A 19,965-nucleotide genomic window follows, 5' to 3' on the forward strand; every position below is an offset into this window, starting at 1 on the left:
AAAAAAAAATCAATCACACATGAGGAAGCACATTAATAATCATGTTGGTCTCCACAGTCTGCGTCCACCACCAGGTGGTAAGCCTCAGCAGAAGCAGATCAGACCTTATAGCAAGCAGTTTGAGAAGAAGTAGACATGTTGAATGAAAAACCTTTAGTAACATTCTAAGAAGTAAAGGAAAAGGGTTATGCTAAGGGCTTATATATAAGGCTATTTACCAAAAAAAAAAAAAAAAGGGTTTATATATAAGGCTACTGAGGCACCATTGATAATTTTGGAGCTTATTTTATTTTGCTTTTGCTCTAGGGTGCCTTTTTTATTATTTTTTATTTTTTATTTTTTATGCTATGCTAACGGTTTTTCTGTTTGCTTTCGCATTTTCTTATAAAATGGTTTTTTAATCCCGTAAGTTTCCATGATGTTTCGTACAAGGTCTCAGTCTTCTTTTTTTTTTTTTTTTTAAAAAAAAAATTCCTTTGCATTGTTTTTGAAACATCCCATCAAGAGAGATCTTTCATCAAGTATGAATATCAATGTGTTAACCAGCATAAAAAGGTCTCCAATCCACACCAGAGGCTACAGTACATCAAAAACAAAACTAAACCTATTATACTTTCCTTTGATATTTAGTATATAAATTAGTACATGTACAAAAGCTTAGCAGTGTAGAATCTTTTTTTTTTCCATTCAAAGTCCGAGCAAGAGAGAAAGAAAGAAAAGAGACAATCTAGGGAAAGAAAAAAAATGATGGTGGAAAAGCTGCATATCTTTATACTATTCATTCTTTGTATTTTCTCTACACTTTCTTTTTAGCTTCTATTTCTATTTCTCCAGTTTCCTTTTTTTTTTTTCCTTCTGTTTTGGTGAATCTTTAGCTCCTCTTTTTCAATTTGTCTCCACTATCATACCATTATCACGGGATAAATCTTATAAGCTAGTGATGCCAAGTTTATATAAATTTCATGGAAATGATAAATATCATCGTCCTTGACCACATCACTCAATTTATCTTAGTATTTTTGCTAACATCTATTTTATTTGGATAAAATTTTGATATCTTAAATTTGATTCTTTTCACATTACACTATCTTTCTTTTACATTTTATTATTTAAATAAATCTATGAATAATATAGTTTGTAGAAGATTATTACACGAAAAAAAAAATCATATTTCTTCACTCAAAAAGAAAATATCATATTATATGAGTTTCATTTATATTTATGAGTGAACACTACATGATTTTGAAATCATATAATTTTTTTGAATGCTATCCTCACAACAACACGTATAGGACCCGCATGTTATATTTTGTAAGTGAGGACTATATAATCTTGATACCATTTGAAATTTGTTCATTATTACATATACTTTTAAGGTTTTTTTTTACCGCTAAGCCTGTTTTAATTATCAGCATTATTAATAACAGTATTAACATGTTGAAGTTTTGTAGGTTGTTTATTAGTTTCTAGTGTTTCATTTTTCTATTAAATGTTTTATTTTAATTTTTCTTTTTATTGTGTTTTCATTTATTGTAACTTAAACATATTGATTAGTTTTTTAGTATTTTCTTTTGATTAAATGTTTTTTTTTATTTTTTATGGTAGATCTTTTTATTTTTAAGTTGAAATAAGTTTACTAGTTTTTTTTTTTTTATTATTTGTTTGTAATTTTTTAAGTTTTCAATAACTTGGTCAAACGCAACCTGCATGGCAACTTTTCAATGGGTGAAAATATAGATATGGGCCTCGATTGTTGTGTTGGTGCGAAGGGTTTCCTTTCTAGTGTTGGCATGTGTTTGTATTTTTGAGGCCCATTGGGTGTGCTCATCTAGGATACGATTTTATAATGTTTTAAGAAAATTAAATATATACATCCTTGGCTATGTAATTGTAGATTGTTTTCAAATTATAAATTTCAAAAAGAAAAAAAAAAATTAATTTTACTAATATGACTTCAAGACTTCAGCTTTCTCTTTTTTATTTTAAAGCTAACATGAAATTTCATTAGTTTTTTGTTTTCATTTTGGAATCCCACCTCATCACAAGTTTGCATTAAAATTATTGAAACGAATGTGAGATTGTTCTCTTCCTAGTACGATTCCCCCACTCTAACAATATATAATTAAAATGAAACAAATAGTCATTATTTATTTATTTTTTTTAAAAGGAATGTAACCAGGAGGGCAAAGAAAGGGGTGTGAAGCATATATAGTCGAAGTATATGCTGATTCACATCAATTTTTTATAGAACCTTATGCTCTGGAATTTAGACTACGAAATGCATAATTTAGTTGAAAAGTGACGGATAATGTTTGGTGATGTCAAATAGGATATGATATATAAGTTATAATGAAGTTGTACCTTGTAAGCACTTTCCCATCAAAAATATTGTTCATAGTTAAGCTCCTTGTATTGACAATTGCGTTTAGACTTTAGAATTGTTAGCTTCTAGAGTCTTAAAGTCTAATAAGTGCAGTCTACGAACAATTCTATATATGTGACCTTCAGCTTATTATATATATATATATATATATATATACATATAATACCCTTAGCATCAATGTTTTGAGGCTGTCAACAACTGTGGATATGGTTTTATATAAGTAGTGTGTTTGATCGATCATGCTTCCTGTATGGAGAATGAAACCAGGTTCTTGTTCTCCACTTTATATACTAATAATAAAAGAATAATATCTCCTTTTTACGTATCTTATTGCGTTATTTGAGTAAATTTAGTCCGAATCAATCCTAATTATCTCCATCATATTGAATTGAATTCTGCTTTATTATCTAACTATGACTTGCTTTTGTTATTTTATAGTTTTAAAATCACAAAATTGTTACCTTTTCTTTTTTGTTTCAAAATTTTAAAAACAATTTTTAAGTATATGACTAAATTACAAGATATATATATATATATATATATAATCAAATTAAATAGATATGATGATTTTATCATTAGAATTTCTTTTATTAGTTATTGAATTGGTTCAAAGGTTAATTTAAAAATATATATCAGTAGTTTTCAAGGTTATAATTACATAAAACCCTTTTTCAAAGGTTAATTTAAAAATATATATCAGTAGTTTTCAAGGTTATAATTACATAAAACCCTTAATCTATTTCAAATTTTAATCCGTTTAAGAAATCTAATGGTTATTTTTTTAATAAAAAAAGTAAAGTAATGGTTGATAAAAAAAATTTGTAATGTTAAAACTAAATATGAAACTAAGTTTATGAATGTTTTTACTAATGCTTTTAGAGATCTAATAAGTGCAGTCAAGCCAAAAAAAAAAAAAAAAGGAAGAAGAAGGCAGCTACCTGCCTACGTGTTTGGCAAAAAAATATAAATTTTTTTTTTTTTTGTAAAAAAAAAAATGTATTATAGGTACTTTCAAAAAGAAAAAAAAAAGACAAAAATTGATGTTTTTCCAAATAATTACTTTGGAATGAAAATAAAAAATTACAACCATATAAAGTGCATTGATTAAACTATTAAAATATCTTATATAACTTTTAACGTGTTTTTTTATCATGTATAAGCAAATATGTATCATTTATTTTATGAAACACTACTCAACAAAAATACTACAAAAATTATATTACAGAAAATAAATACTTAAAAAAAACAGAGCCATTTTCCAACGCACCTTCTATTAGTTTGTCTTCTAAGAGGGTTTTTTTCTTTTTCATTTCTTTTTTTTTTTTTTAAATCTTTTAAGATATATACTTGATAGTATTATAAAAAAACCTATAAAATCAACCTTTATATTTAATTTTTAAAATAGTCACATTCAACTAAACAAAGCCCCAATAAATACAAAGATTATGGTTAAATCCCTTAGTATGTTATTATCAAGTTGTTCTTATGAGATTTTTCATATTTCATGTATATTTATTATATATTACCCAAAAAAAAATGTATATATAAATTGATAATTCCAATAATTATTAATTTGATGCGTCAAAGCACTCACACACTCGAAGCTGGCTACTCAAAACATTTTCTTTTTCATGATTAGAAGTTTAGGATCGTTATCTTTATCTTAAAACATAGAATAAATTTTATTTACTATTTTTTTTTTTTGTTTTTCCTATCAATCTGAATTTGCAAGTCCACTTGCACCTTTAAAAAATGGCATTTTATTTATTTAATGCAAATAAATGTAGCATCAACACATTCACCCAACAAAATGAAAAAAAGAAATGCAACATCAGATTCAGCACACAAAGGGATTAAAAAGTGAACTAAGATGACAAAAAATATGGCTCCCACTGCCTACAAGAGAATTGCATTTGGACCGACCAAATGAACATAAAACTAATATACTAATTTTATTTTTTTTTTTTTTTAAACCGACCATCTGAGGGATGAAATCAGGAGATTTATAACCACACAAACATATCTTGGCTTATGCGTTAATTATTATTAATGAATATTGGTAAGTTAGAGGTAGTTAGCTATCCTTCGGTTAAATATTATTTTTGTTAATTAATTATTTATTTTAGTCAAATGTTACGCACATCGAACACCGAAAATTGATACTAGTTTGACTTAAATTAAATTAAAATCACATTGCATTCAGTTTTAGTCTCTTTTTTTTTTTCTTTTATTTATTTGAGATATTGCAAATTGCAATCAGTTAGTCAAATCAGTTCGTAAACTGGATTTTATATAAGGAAAGAATTAAAGATCTCAAATTAGGCTCGTATAATGATTCTTAAGACAACTTTTTTACTAGCCTTATAGGAACATGTCATTAATATAATATTAAATCTGATCTTTTGAAACAGTTAAACTTTTCATTCATTTGGATTTAATTTCAAAATTATCAAATTAATCTATTGTGAATAAAATTTAGAATCCCCAATTTTATAAATCTTGGAAACATCATGTTTATGAAACATGGATGCAACTTCATGCACATAAGCAAAGGGAATTACATTATGCCAGGGCAATCTCTCTATTTTTTTATTTTTTATTTTTAAATAAAAAGGTGGTCCAATATATAAGCCAATATGAGGAATATAACCGACCACCGATGTATATTTTCCTCTTCCAACACAAGAAGGAAATGACAGCCAAAAAAAAACAAAAGAAAAAAAACACAAGAAGGAAATCTTTTTATTTACCCCTTCTACCCAAAAAAAAAGTCTTTTTATTTACCCAAAATAATAAAACGAGGGTGTCTTCTTTTAACATGTCCACGTTCCTTTTCCTCTTTTTTAAGTATACTAATTTTACCTTTTAAAATACGTACCAATAACATGGACGACGAGAGAATTTCCTTCTTACCTTTTTTTTTTTTTTTTTTTTTTTCCTTCCAAATTTTCCATTTTTAAAAAGAAAATGGTCCAGAGGCAATCAATACAAAATCTTAACAAAATCTAGTCCAGCTAAGAGATGGTGATGTGTTCGCAGATTAATGAAATGTGTTGGTGAGCCCCCCAAACCCCACCTGTTGTCCTGGAATAAGAATCAAATATTGGTGGAACCTAAAATCTCAGTGGCTGAGGCATGGAGGATTAGGACTAGCTTACATTTTATCCAACCAGGAATAACATTTGGGTCCCAAAACAACAATCATTCCATTTCGTAATTTTGAGGTTTTATTTTTTATTTATTCTTATTATTTTTTTTAATGGAACAAGTTGATGAAAGAAATGAAAAGTAACCACACAAATACATCCCACGATAAAAATATCAACTGGTCAAGGATTTTAGAGTGCTTTGTAGATTAGATTAAAGCCTTTATCTAGTACATTATGAATTTTTGTTGTTTATACTACTGATGTGTTCAATTGCAATTGATTTATCAATCAAATAATTTTGTTTGCCTAAAAAAAGTAGGTTACCAGTTTGCAAGGTTGCCACAATTTCTACATCGTCCACTAACTTTTTCTGCCCTACTTCTACAATAACTATATGAATAACTCCTATGAACTTTATACAGATGTTTTTGTTATTACCATTAATGATTAAAGGTCCTCATTTCCATTTGATCAAAAAAAAAAAAAAAAAATAAGGTCCTCATTTCCACAAACTCAAAATGACCACCACAAACCCAAAAGAAAAAAAAGGACTCAAAAAGTATAGCGGAGCTGTAAGCCAAAACAAATTGCAATCTGGTGTAGTAAACAATATATTTACTATTTTAGCCCGCAAATGCAAACATCAAGTAGCTGCAAAAATTTTTTTTTTGCAACATTCCGAGCACTTCTCGAAAACAAAAAAATAAAAATAAAAAGGGAGAAACCTAAAAAAACCCAGAACCAGACTCGAAAATAAATTTTCATGGAATTTTTTTCTTTTCCCTCCATTTTTTTTCCTTTTTGGGCAATGAGAGAAAATGGCAATATACAACTTACAATTAAGATTAACAAAGACGTTCCCTTTCGCAACTTCTTTTCCTTATAAAATGTTGGATTTTTTTTTTTTTTTTTCATTTTGGCTAAAAAAAAAGATTAGTATTTGTTATCTTTCTATAAGAGACTATACTTGATTATAATTTCTTCTCAAATCCACCACCACAACACTCACGTTATCCGTACTGTGCCTAGCCAGTGCCAATTTGGTGAGCAAAATAGATGCATCCGAGCACGCCTTATCGGAATTCTCACAAGAGGCGGCAGACCTCACCACCGCTTCGCTTCCCGGTGATCCCGGCGGCGATGGTTGTCTCTGAGCACGAAGACACATGCGAACGACACCGCAGGCCGTGTCGTTCGACACCACGTCCCAGAGACCATCGCTCGCCAGTATCAAGCACTCGTCGTCGTCGGTCCGATCAGTTATCATCACCTCCGGTTCCGATATGACGTACGGTTTCAGATAATTATCGCCGATGGCCCTGGACATGGCCAGCATTCCTAGAACTCTCGGTCCATCCCAATAGATCACGCGCCCCCCGGCGGCTTCAATCCGAACCAGTTCGTCGGGCCGATCCGGCTGTAAAGAAATGAATAGAAAAAGCATGTCAGCGAGTTCGAATTCAAAAAATAATAATAATCAAAATAGTGTGCAAAACACGCGCAACTGTTATTCAAGAAATTGATTACGAGCGCTCAATGATTTTCAGTGATTCGCGCTTGGATGCGCGAGAGCCAGGAAAATAATTTTTTTTTTCTATAATCCGTAAATGACGGTGATTTTATTTTTCGGTTCAATGAATTTGTCGCCAGAAATTTAGATCTCGAATACGTAGGAGAAGATTTCGGAAGATTTTAATTTCTTTTTTTTTCCTTTTTTTTTTTTTCCCTTTTTTATCTTGTTGGGTATCCCTATAATTTTTCCGCTCGATTCTCGAGAAAACTACGGCCAGATAGATAGCTAACCTTATGATCGGAAGAAAGTGGAATCGCGACCCCGTTCCGGCAAAGCACAGCGCGGGAATCGCCACAATTCGAAACGATGATTTTCTCCGGCGTTACGATGGCGACGACTGCGGTAGATCCAACGGCGTCGCACTGCGGAGTTTGAAGCTCGCATCGGCAATTAGAGGTCTTAATACCGTCACACCATTCCTGGATCTCCTTGTCCATTCGCTCAAAGCTTTTTTCCATCGTCTCTTTCCACTGCACAACAGGCTCATCTACTTTTTCGACTTCGACCTCTTCCTTCACAATCTCATGCAACCGATCCTTACACTTGAAAGCCACCTAATAACCAAACAATCAAATACAAAATAATTGAAGTCAGAAAAAAATGAAAATGAAAATGAAAAAAAAAAAAGCTCCAAAAGAAATCTCGCATGGCGGAAAATTAATTTAATTTTGAAATTGAAAAAGTAAAATTAATTTAAATTTGAAATTGAAAAAGTGTTTTAGTTTTTGCGGTTTAATTACATGAGAGCAACCATGGCCGTCGAAAACGCCATAGAAATGAAGATTTTGATTGGAAGCTGATGAACCTTCGTGTTGGATAAAACCTGGATGAATCGAAACAGCGTCTTCCATATCCCTCCTCCTTCCACAAACCGAAGTCATCCCGAACTTAGGGCTATACACCTGTACGGCGTCGTTCGTTGATTTCTCACCATCATGATTATTCAAACGCCAAGCTTCTTTATTACACTTGGCTCCTTCGTTTTCCTCTTGAGACTTCGATTCACAGCTTTCGACTCTGCTATCGCGCTTGCTCTGTAACAACAACGAAGATGCAGACGAAGACGAAGGTGAACAGAGATCGAGCTTATGGCGCTTCCGAGAGCACTCCACCGGCGATGAAACAGAAACATCAGCCATAAATTTAAACGGCATGAGCTCCATTTTCCGACGCTTTAAGGTCCGTGAGGTCGGCTCCATCGGGGCCGATGTCTCACTCTCAACAAGTTCGCAGCAAATTCCAGCCATTCACAACAAATCAGAAAAAACAAACTCAAATCAATAACAGGAAGTCCGAAACCAGAGTAGTTATCGTCGTCGTCGTCGTAGTCTTCTTCCTCTGCTTCCTCGTTTCCTCAAAAGCTCTGAAAATGAATGAATGAAATAAAGAAAAAGAGAGCAAACGCCTGAGAAAGCTATAAAGAGCAAAGGGGCAATTGCAAAACAGATACAATAGGGATCTGTAACAGAGAATTGAGGGAGAGGAGGGGAGGACCCAATATGCTTTATTTATTCAGTCTGATTATTATTATGATATATACATTTTTTTTTCTTCTAAACAGAGGCGACCCTCTGAAGGGTCCACCTCAAAAAAACAATTTCACCTGGGGGCCACAACCTAATCACGGGCAGCTTGCCCGTCACAATCACGGGCAGGATCCGACATGTACAGTTGGTATGACGTCGAACTACTGAATACAAAAGATTCAATCTCCACCCTCCATCTCCTTACCTGTTTTCTCTCTCTTTCCACTATTTGACCACGTGGTTTACCTTTTTAAAATTGCTATACGTGTACCAATCAAGCTTCAACACGCATTCTAGAAACGGCCTGGCTTTTCTGACACGCATGTGGTCCTTGGACGACCGCCCCCCCCCCCCCCCCCCCCCTTCTTCTTCCTTCCCTTCCCCAAGCCTACCATTTTTTTTTTCATTCCTTTTTTATAATTTATGACTATTTTTTTATCAAGTATTTTTTATTTTTATAATCGCAGCTTCCGAAGATATCACCACGTGGAAGGATCCTAGTATGCGATATTCGTGTTCCATTTTTCTTAGCCACACGCAATACCGCGAGTTCCATTACCTACTATTGAGGTTTATATGTATATGCTTATGAACTTTTAATTGTATCTCTTAAATTTTTAATATAATAATTTGTTTTCTTAGCAAATTATATAATAATATGTTAGTTTATAAAATATTTACATTGTTAGTCAAATTTGATGTTGGAAGTTTTTCTATTTTTGTTGACTTGAATATGAAATTTTTCTGTTTACAATAAATTAATAATGGTAACCGTACAATAAATTTTTAAAAAAATTATGTCTGTATTAATTATTTCTACCATAGGCAGCTGCCACCATTACCCACTCATAATTTCATCCTTCAAATACGTAATTTTTTTGGGTGAATTATCAAATACATAATTAAATAATATTATGGATAACAAATTCTTTCCAAATAATGCGGTAAAAGAATATATCATTATTTTGTTGGTTTATATTTAATTTTACATATTATTTTGAATATTCATTCATTCAACTTCCATTTTATAACACTATTGTACTTAATTGTGGAGTATCCAATTAAAGATTCAAATTTGAATTATTTTTTGGAAAAAAAATAATTTTTACTATTATATTATCCTTGCAAAAATATAAAATATGCATTTAAGCAAAATGACTGTACGCTATTATTTTTTAAAAAGAAAATATTGTTGGACATAATTTAATTATTACAATTCTCATAGTTTTTTTGAGAATTATAACATTATCTGAAATAAAGGTTAATCTTATTGTTGTAATTTTTAAGTATTTTTTAGAATTACAATACTTTCTAAAATAAGGGATTATGATTGCATTGTGTTTTTCGTTGGTTTCCATCTTATGTTTGTTTATAAAGCCACTTTTACATTTATTTTATTTTTATCATTTTCTTAACACTTCCTTTATTTTAGAAAAGAAATGCATTCATTTATTTTTAGCCGCGTCATACAAATGGAAATATGCCCAATTTTCAAACACTTTTTTTAATAATCACAATTTCATGATTCTATCGGAAATATATCATCTATCTAATAAAACTGGAAACAAATAAATAAAATAAAAAATCTAACCTACGCTAGTAGGCTAGTAGGCTATAACCTTTTCATAAAATAATAAATAAATAAAGTAGGCTATTTAGCTTCGCAAAAGATGGAAATGGTGACAAAAATGGGAATGGTGTGGGAGCGTGAGAGTACGCGCAGAAGGAGGGGAGTGGGGTTGGGTACAAGCAGAGAGTGTTCACTTTATTCTGGTAGTTCCAGTTGTGCAATGAAAGCGTCTACGTAACGAGGGTGATTTAGACACGTGTGGGACCACATTTCAACGTCTATTGACGCTTGCAGAATATCGGAGGGTTCGCTAACCGTATAGTCGCCACATGGCTATCGTGACGTGGAGCTGAAGGTGTGCGTCGCGTCCTCTCGCCAGACACGTTTGAGGCACTCACAACTCTAATTATTAAAATATGCCGTCCTCATTTGCAATTACACTAAACTAATCAAGTTTTACAATCTTTTCCATTGTGAAACTCATACTTTCTATTTTTTTATTTATTATTATTATTATTTTTATTTTACGGGCTCTGATACATGATACAGCGGAGTTCCCATTTATTTTTCTTTGTATTTTTAACTACTTTAGCTCTTCTTCTTTATCGCTGACACGTGTTGACCGACCGGCTGTGTAAAAAATAAATAAATAAACATATTTATATATATATATATTTTTTTTGGCTGATAGTAAAAAAAAAAAAAAATCGATTTATTCGATTTTATATTTTTATCTATAATTATATAATTAAGGATATGGTATACAGTATACTCAAAGATTCAAGATTTCCAAGGATAATACAAAAAAGGCACGTGAATCAATCTCTTAATCATTGTAAAAATTACACATAGCTCAATTTCATTGAAAATATTTAAATATTAAACTTTTTTGTTCTAGTCAGTTACAATTGATCTGGATTTACAATAATAATTTTGTAATGGAATATGTAAATGCCAATATTTTAATTTATGTGGATCTCTACATCATTAATAATACAAATTTATTATTTTTATGGAAAATTATTTACGAGTATTTTTAAAAAATAATAGTAAGAACATTGGTTTGGTTTTTTTTTTTTTTGAAAGGAGTAAGAACACTGTATTTGTATGACAGTAACATGTTTTGCTAAATTGTACGATAGTAACATTTTGCATTGAAATGCTGCATCAAAATATGGAATTATCATTTACCAAAAAAAAACATATATGCATAATCATTTTATCACCTACATCAGAGAATTCATGATTTATAAATGTTAAAACGAATCTTGTTCTAAAAATATATATATCGCAATATAAAACTTACATTGTCATTTTACCATTTCATATTGAAATCTTTAAAGCCCGTTTACAACATAAAAGGTAAAACGCTTTGTCTCTTAATTTCAATTTTGAAAGTCCTAAAATCTTTATCTTTTTGTATATAGCACTCTTAGTTTTTTCATGAGTGTTAATTATTTTTAATAAAAAACACTAACAGGCATAACCTGAAGAGGTAAGTAAATACTAGAAGTGTTAAATAGTTTGGTTTTTTATCAGTCATCGGTATCATTTATCAGTATTTTTTTATGGCAAAAATAAATTATTTTTCTTTTGTCTAAAATATTTATCAAAAAACTTAAATTACTTTAATATTAATAGTTAATGTTTGACTATACATTTAATATTAAAATGCATTTCATATATCAATTGGACAGGACTAGATATAAAAAAATAAAAAAAAAACCAATCGAATAGAAATTGATTTAAACAAATACCCAAACCTTCTCAATGTTACTGAGATTAATAAACTTTTGAATCTAAATTCAAGTTTGAATTGGACTGAAAAAAAAAAAAAAAAAAAACTAAATTATTGGACCGAGATGGGGAAAATAATAAACACCATGAAATTCAACATGATCATCATGTGTACTTTGGGGGGTTTAAAATGATAATAAGGTATCGATGGTTTTAGGACGGTGGGGCCGACCAAACTTTGCCATCATGATGATTTTCATTTGATAAGTTTTTGCGGAAATAAAGTGGAAAAGGAGGAAGGAGGATATATTTCGTGTACCCGCTCAGCAACAACACGAGGGGACCGTATTGGCAATTTCAGCAACTAATCACAAACTGACACGTTGATGGTCTTGGCTGTCAAGCAATGCACTCCCCGCTTAAAGGTGACGTACTCGAATCCACTTGCACTTCTAACCTAACTACGGTTCACAAAAATCCACTTTAAATACTGCTCTGTTTTTGCGTCTGCCAACAATTTCTTTCAATTTTGGTCTCTTTTTTTTTTTTTTTTTTGGCAACTACTTTCCACTATTGAAATTATATATTATGTTGGTTATTTTGCCTGCTTTTATAGAAATCAATAAGATTTATGTTTAAAAAAATAAATAAATACTGATGTAGAGATTTGAATTTGTAAAGTTCTTTCCAGCTAAAAGGTTGGTAAACAATGTTGTTCAGTTGTCCATTAAATAATAATCAATAAGCTAAGAAAAATAATATTTGCCACAACAAATGACTTACCATTACTTTCCTATTAGGTCCTTTTCTATTCTACTTCATGATTCATGATAAAGTTTTGAAAGGAACTATTTTGGATAATTTTGTTTGCAAGAAATTAGTTTTCTCATAATTATTTTTCTTCTACTAATGTTTGAATCCTCATATACCCAATTTATAAAAAATAAAAAATTAAAAAAAGGAAGAGAAAAAATATATTATCATTAGAAGAAGATATTAATTAAGGAACCAAGCTCATATTCATATTTCCTAAAAATAATTATAGAGAAGTTTTTATCATTCTTTATACACTATTGGTTAAGTATATGAACAATATAAAATATTTCTAATATATAAAATACCCATACTTCATATAGAATTAACTAAATAAAAAAGTATTTTTTTTTGTTCATAAATCATTTACAAATCAAATACTATTTTATAAAAAAAAGTTTATCATATTTTTGGACAAAACTGATAGTTATGGAAACTTTCTAAATTTTTTTTTTTCCAATTGAAATATTTTTTGGCAATGGAAAAGTATATTCATTGGAGTATTTGATCTAAAAATCATAAATGTCTCTAAAGATATTTGGTAGTAAAGTTTTGAATATTTTTGAGATATTTAGTTGTATATTTTTGAAAATATTTGAGATATTCATTTATGATAATGTTCAATCGCATATTTTTAAATGAATTTAAGATATTCAATTATATATTTATAAACACATATGAAATATTTATATTTAAAAATATTTAATTATATATTTCTAAATATATTTAAAATTTTTAATTATATATTTTTGAACATATTTAAAATATTCAATTCTATATTATTAAATCCATATTTATTTAATTAATAATAATTTTAAATAAAAATAAAAAAATATAAATTTATAATGAAACTTTAAAAAATATATTGTCAAATTTTTAATTAAAATAAGTTGGCAGAAGAAAAATAAAATAAAATAAAAATCATACTAAAAATGTGACATTTGCTTAATAATTATTTTTTCTAAGTATACTATTAATCATATAACAGTGTATATAAAAATTTTTCAGAAGTGGCTACAGCCTACATCCAACTACGTGTTCATATTTGATTTGAATTTGGTAAGAGGTGATGGCGTTGCATATTTAATTTGAAAAGAGAAGAATCGGGCATTTTCAAGGGTTAAAAAGGAAAAACGGTGCGGCTTCGGTGGACAGACGACACGTACCACAAATCATATAGCCACGTATCTTTCGTCTGTATTCAAAAAAGTCAGAAGAGCGGTTTTTTGAGTTTTCCGCAGCATGCAGCTATTTTTTCTGAAATGACACACTGGTTTTCTTCACTTCTCATTTCTCAATTCTCATCTGCACAGGATATTTTCCACCTTTACTTTTTTTTTTTTTTTTTTTTTAAATTTGTTTTTGTTGGAAAGTCCAACAGATATTTTTAACAAATCAATTTTCAACACGCCGTGCTGATGTGGCATTCTATGATATTTACACCATTTCCCTTTTCTTGCTGGTGCAATGCACATAAAGAAAATTGCAACCAAAAAAAAAAAAAAAAAAAAGCACACAAACAAAAGCTGGCATTTCCTTCTCTTTTCCTTTCTTTTTTTTTTTTTCCATTTTCTTTTTCTTTCTATATATGTATATATATTTGTAAATACAATGGCAAACCCTAGTGAAGATATTACGTACACGATCCATCTACATCAACTATAGCTTAAATAGTTATTTTGGTAACCGTCCGTGAAACTATGACCGATGATTTTAATCACTATAGTTTTGTCGGAATTTTATTTTATTTTTTATTTTTCACAAGTAATATGGCATAGCAGATTTATTAGTTGTTTGTTGACAATTTGCCAGATAGAAAACCAATTATACCCTGCCACGTATTATGCCATGAGGCGAAATGGAAGACCTCTACAACCTATAAACAGGAGTCTATTAGCCTAAAGCCATGATTACACTCTTGACCCAATAAAAGTGTAACACGTGGAAATCATGTGGACAGCAAAGACAAACAATCGAATGCTCTTCCAACAAAAACTTTAAACAATGTTACACTAATAATCAATCATTTAGAGGCTTTGACCAGCAAACAGCAAAATAATACATTAAAAAAAAAAAAAAAATTGCTCAAGGGCAAAATTAAAACCGTTTTCTTTCCTATTGAAAAATAGTGACAATTGAGGTTTATATCTGAATCTGAACAAATTATTGAATGCCAAATCCTTTTTTTTTTTTTTTGGGGCCATATATGGAATTAGCATGAAGGTGATAAGCAGAATATCTGAAAAAAGTTTTGTGATCCCAATTAATACTGTTGGATCACCAATATCCCCATCAAGAATTGAGAAGGCCTAGTGCCAGTATGCAACAAGGAAAACTAATAAAATTGATAAAAGAAACATGATATTTATTAGATTTAGGAGCCAAAGATCCAGACATATCATTATGATTTTATCAGTACATCAAAATCAATAACTTCAACATGGTCAAAGAACATTGTTTAAGAGTGTTAGATCCTAGAATTCTATGAAGACAATGATAGATATTTTTTTGTGAAAAATGATCAACTTGGTCTCATTTTGGGTTCAAAACCATTCACAGTCATTCCCCCATCAACAGATATAACCTGTCCAGTGATGTAAGAAGCAGCTGGCAGGCAAAGGAATGCTACCAAGGATGATACCTCTCCGGCTTCCGCAACACGTTGAAGTGGGGTTTTCGAGACTATCTCTTCCAAGAACTTCTTGTTATCGAGCAACTGTAAAGGAAAAACACAAACATGTAAATAAAATAAGCAGTTGAATGGTCAGATTGCTTTCTGTTACTTCAGTAGTGTGGAGAAGAATGTAATACAATGTTTTGTGTGTGTGTGTGTGCGCATTACAATTATGATTATTTATTTAATTTGAATAGTTCATATACACCATGATATTGATTCATGATTAGCAGTGAGCTATATACACAGATCTTGAAGTATCATTAATGTTAGAAATTGCATAAAATTAAAATGTCTAACACAATCAGCAAAAAGTTTACTTCTTAAAATTTCACTTCTAGGGGTGTCCAATCTTCATCAAGCTGACAAATTAGTTATGGGCAAAGCTATGTGCTCCACCTCAAGATATGCATACATACATACATATACATATACATACATATATATCCATATATCTATGTAAAATGTATACTTTCACCTGTTACTCAAAGGGTAAAAAAATTATTTATACCCATGTTGGCCGAGATTTTGTGTTTCATTACGAGTCCTAGCTCAAACAATAACGAGCAAAGATTGAGAATATTGAATTATCATAGCATGCCAGATTTATCTACAAGGTTTCATGGCTATGACTCAAGGTTTCGATGGTATGCTTTTACGTGGTGATACGTTGCTACCATCATGAACAAGTGCTCACATTTGTGCCAGGGTATGTGTCCAGGGTACTAGAGATACAAATAATCTCAAACTACATATAAAATCTTTTCCTATAGACAAAATTTAGATGTGATAACGTCTAAAATTCATAGTACAGGTTTACCTAAATAGAACACTAGACAGCATGGTTTATCACTTTATATCATGCAGTAGTTATTTTCCATTAGGTAAAGCATAAATGATTTAGGAGATGCTGGACTAAATTCTTTTCTGATTTCAGTATGTGCACATTAAAAATCTACAAGTGATGTCGAACGATAGTTTTGGTTTTTAACTAAAGAACAAATTAAAACAGTATGAAATCAACCCACAACTACCAATAAGCATTTTGCAATCATATACAGTGGTTTTATTGAATTTGTAATTATTTCCATATTTATCGTATAAATGTGTAAACAGAAAGTGCAGAATATATTCCTATGCCATGCATCAGTTAAAAAATCTATTTTTTGGACCCTTCTGCATTTTATGGTTCTTTTTTATTGGTTTATTGACCAAAATACAAGTTATACAAGATGTGATTGATACACAAAATATTAAGATAAAAATAAAAGTAGTCATCATCTTTGTAGATGAACATATAGCCAGAAAGAGTCACTTTCTGTTGTACTGAATCTAATATATCAGATATTACTTTACAGGAAAAGCTGGTAGGATGTGTAGATAAAGAGGCTAAATGAGAAGAATATAACTATATGACCCAACATAGAGGTCTAGAGACGAACATTTACTTGGCAAGCCTTTTGTGTCCAAAAGCAAATACTTGAGTTTCATAGTTTACAAACATTGCAGTACTTTTGTATTGTAATGAGCAAGATTATTTCAGTCGTTGATTGTGACAAATTGAGCTGTAAATAAGAAAACTCTTAAAACTAAGCCACTGCTAATGGTTTGTGTAAAACTGGATTAAATTTTATTATTACTATTTTTTTAAATGAGTATATAACATTTGAACGATTATGGATCCATATAGCCATATATCCTGAAAACCTGACAAATGAAGGAGGTTGCTTATAAACGCTTTGACCTAACATCTACAGATTGTTTTTTGCTCAATTGAACTATAAGGAACAAACAGGAAGAAGTGAGATAAATTATGAACATCAACGTGACTATCTTAATCTTCTAAGCATATAACATAAATTTTCTAAATATTCAGGAAAAACAGGTGCTCTAATTGAAATTACCCCACAAAGTGTATAACCATAAGCAGGAAAGAGTATTACATGTTCTACAAGTGAGGTCTTGGTATACCAAGGTGCAACACAATTGCATCTGATGTTGTCTTTTGCCCATTCACAAGCCAGATAACTGTTAAGTTGATTGATTGCACCTGCAAATAGCACATAGAAGACAAAACCTATTAGCTTCTTCATATCCAGAAAATATAATAAAATAGTAAGAAAGATAACACCATAAAAGAGAAATTACTCACCTTTTGTTGCAGCATAAATGGATCCAGAACCGATAGAAACCAAACCACCAACAGAAGAAATGAACACGATGCTTCCTGCTCCAGATTCCTTTAGAAGAGGATGTGCAAGTTGGCACAGATGGTATGTAGATTCAAAGTTGGTAGACATAATTAATGAATATTCTTCAGCAGTAAATTCAGTGGTAGGCTTTCTGATGTTTGTCCCCACATTGTTTACCTGGGTCCAAAAGAGGATGTAAAGTAATTTTCTAAGAGGTCGGTGGGATAAAAAGTGACTTTGAATGTGAGACTCATCAACTGGTGTATAAAGATCTTCAAAATGAAAGTTATAGGTTACTTCAATTATTCTGATTCTAACTGCACTTTGCTTAAGTAATGAAGTACGACAGTTAGGGTATTTATACGAAAAGCAACCCATGATACACAGATACAGACAGGAACCTTGCACATAAACAGGAAGTGGCTACTTCCTAAAGAAACATGGTGCCCTGACTAAATTATTTGTTTTTGTAATTTTATTATATTACAAATCTTTTGGAGTGCATTTATGGAAAAACTATAAAAAAGACTTGAACTAACATGACGATGTTTAAATTTTTGACATAGTACACAAGTATCTTAAACGAGGGAATTTTATGTCCCCAATCCAAATATCTTTGGATACAAATGGAGTGAGCAGATATCCTATATCAACCGACATGATATGACCCATAAAACAAGTTAACGGTAATAATAAATACCTTAGTGTGAATGCATGCGTGAGTTACAACTTAACGATGTTTTGACTTCAGAACTTCACTGAAATTAAATAGGGGCTTCACAGCTCATGAAAGGTCCGCATTGGATCAACCTTAAGCAACGGTACAAAAGAAATGGGAGACAAGATAGGTGGTGTCTTTAATCAAGATTTAAGCTTCTCACGCTGCCCCATCTACAATTACTATTTTGAATTAGACTAGACTAATACACACAGAATGCTGGTATAAAGTACCATTTGCATTATGTGACTATTTGAGCATAAAGTGATATAAAGTAAGTTCGTTTCTTCAATCAGTATATCAATAACAGAGAAACAGAAGATCATGGTATACAACCTCGATTGAAACGACCCATATATCAAATTCCAAAGCATAAGTCAAATGACATATCGATAGTAATCAGGATTCCTAATTGAAACTTATCTATGTTTATCTGAAGTTATGAACCATTTGGTTAAATTCTGAAAAGAATAAAAACATTGCTATCTAAATCTCCTTGAAGCTTTAAGTGTCGTTCACTAAATGGCCCTCCATCTATAAACTCCAATTCATCCCAGTTTCCCTATAAAATTAAGGCATTGCCAAGGTTTACATACAAGTATATTGAGCTTGCCATTGAAAAGCGAAGCCACTTCCTGCACCAGCTTCTCCCTCTGAGGCTTCAACGAAGCATCACAAACAGACCCAGTAACCAAGAACCCCTTATCCCTCCACTCCTTAAGGCACTTAGTGAGCTCTGCTTCGTTTCTAGAACATGTGTGTACGGCCGCACCAAACCCAGCCAGTTCCTCCACAACGGCATGACTGAAAAATCCAAACAAATATTCCCACAAAAAAAAAAAAGATTATCTCCATTGGTCAAAAATCATCGAAGAAATTGAAGTTCATAAAAAAAAGAAAATACAAAGAAAGAAATTCACGAAGTTTGAAAATGAAGAAGAAAAAGAAGAAAGAGAAACGGACCCAATTCCACGAGTGCCGCCAGTGACAAGGGCGTTCATTCCCTTGAGCGACCACTTTGATGCCCTGAGGCTGCTCTCTGACTCTGCCTTATTAGCCATTTTCGCCTCCTCTATCAAAAAGTCTCAAACTTTTATTTCCCTCTCTATCAAAGTTGCAAACTTTTATATACAAGTGGGCTGTTGAAAATAACTTCAGATGAATGATTCGTACTTCAAAGGGAAACCTTATCGATATGTAACGCACAAGTGAAAAATAATTATATATTGTGTATGTATATATAGCCAATCAGAATTTTTTAATTTTATAAAATTAATATATAATATAAATTAATGAGATAAATTGATTGTTTTCATTGCAGTTTAACTTTTTTAAATTATATTTTAAAATCAAAATATCCTATATGAATAATTGAATGAAATTGATACAATGGTTTAAAATTAATTTATTTTAATTTAACTTTTAAAAATTAACTATTTCTTATAATTGTTTTATTAAAGATGACTATTTATTCACCATTAGATATAAAAAATAAAAAATTAAGATAATTTGTCGACATATCTTTGTCGAATTCTTTCATTCAAGGAATCTTCTCCTATATATATTTTATGTAAATTGGCCTTTTGGAATGGAAAACTACACCAAAACATAAGGTTTAAAAAGACTAGTC

At 30.7% G+C, this 19,965-nt stretch overlaps 2 protein-coding genes across 3 annotated transcripts; both read right to left on the minus strand.

Annotated features, from left to right (window-relative positions):
* Positions 1 to 6,117: 6,117 nt before the first annotated feature.
* On the minus strand, positions 6,118 to 8,615 carry LOC107409012 (protein phosphatase 2C 37). The gene is made up of 3 exons (XM_048469714.2): positions 7,846 to 8,615; positions 7,336 to 7,659; positions 6,118 to 6,949 (listed from the first exon to the last, which is right to left on the minus strand). The coding sequence occupies exons 1-3, from the start codon at positions 8,350 to 8,352 to the stop codon at positions 6,494 to 6,496; spliced, it is 1,287 nt and encodes a 428-aa protein (XP_048325671.2). The 5' UTR covers positions 8,353 to 8,615; the 3' UTR covers positions 6,118 to 6,493.
* A 6,480-nt stretch (positions 8,616 to 15,095) lies between these two features.
* Positions 15,096 to 19,525, minus strand: LOC107413414 (tropinone reductase homolog At5g06060). 2 transcript variants are annotated; one of them, XM_048469715.2, is made up of 5 exons: positions 19,299 to 19,523; positions 18,932 to 19,139; positions 17,578 to 17,794; positions 17,369 to 17,475; positions 15,096 to 15,467 (listed from the first exon to the last, which is right to left on the minus strand). In XM_048469715.2, exons 1-5 carry the CDS (start codon positions 19,394 to 19,396, stop codon positions 15,273 to 15,275), a joined length of 825 nt encoding a protein of 274 aa, XP_048325672.2. In that variant the 5' UTR covers positions 19,397 to 19,523; the 3' UTR covers positions 15,096 to 15,272. The 2 variants fall into 2 exon arrangements, with proteins under 2 accessions (XP_048325672.2, XP_060675472.1); XM_060819489.1 differs by lacking the exon at positions 15,096 to 15,467 and adding an exon at positions 15,567 to 16,990 and having other exon boundaries at positions 19,299 to 19,525.
* Positions 19,526 to 19,965: the final 440 nt, after the last annotated feature.

This window comes from Ziziphus jujuba, chromosome 8, assembly GCF_031755915.1.
Source record: "Ziziphus jujuba cultivar Dongzao chromosome 8, ASM3175591v1".
NCBI classification, from domain to species: Eukaryota; Viridiplantae; Streptophyta; class Magnoliopsida; order Rosales; family Rhamnaceae; genus Ziziphus; species Ziziphus jujuba.

Excerpts from the sequence above, each read along its gene's own strand:
- LOC107409012 (XM_048469714.2), bottom strand. The coding sequence starts at position 8,352 with ATGGCTGGAATTTGCTGCGAACTTGTTGAGAGTGAGACATCGGCCCCG. Across the intron at positions 7,660-7,845 it reads ACGGCCATGGTTGCTCTCAT|GTGGCTTTCAAGTGTAAGGA; the intron begins GTAATTAAACCG and ends TTTGGTTATTAG. Across the intron at positions 6,950-7,335 it reads CACTTTCTTCCGATCATAAG|CCGGATCGGCCCGACGAACT; the intron begins GTTAGCTATCTA and ends ATTTCTTTACAG.
- LOC107413414 (XM_048469715.2), bottom strand. The coding sequence starts at position 19,396 with ATGGCTAATAAGGCAGAGTCAGAGAGCAGCCTCAGGGCATCAAAGTGG. Across the intron at positions 17,476-17,577 it reads CATTTATGCTGCAACAAAAG|GTGCAATCAATCAACTTAAC; the intron begins GTGAGTAATTTC and ends TGCTATTTGCAG. Across the intron at positions 15,468-17,368 it reads AGACCTCACTTGTAGAACAT|TTGCTCGATAACAAGAAGTT; the intron begins GTAATACTCTTT and ends TTTCCTTTACAG.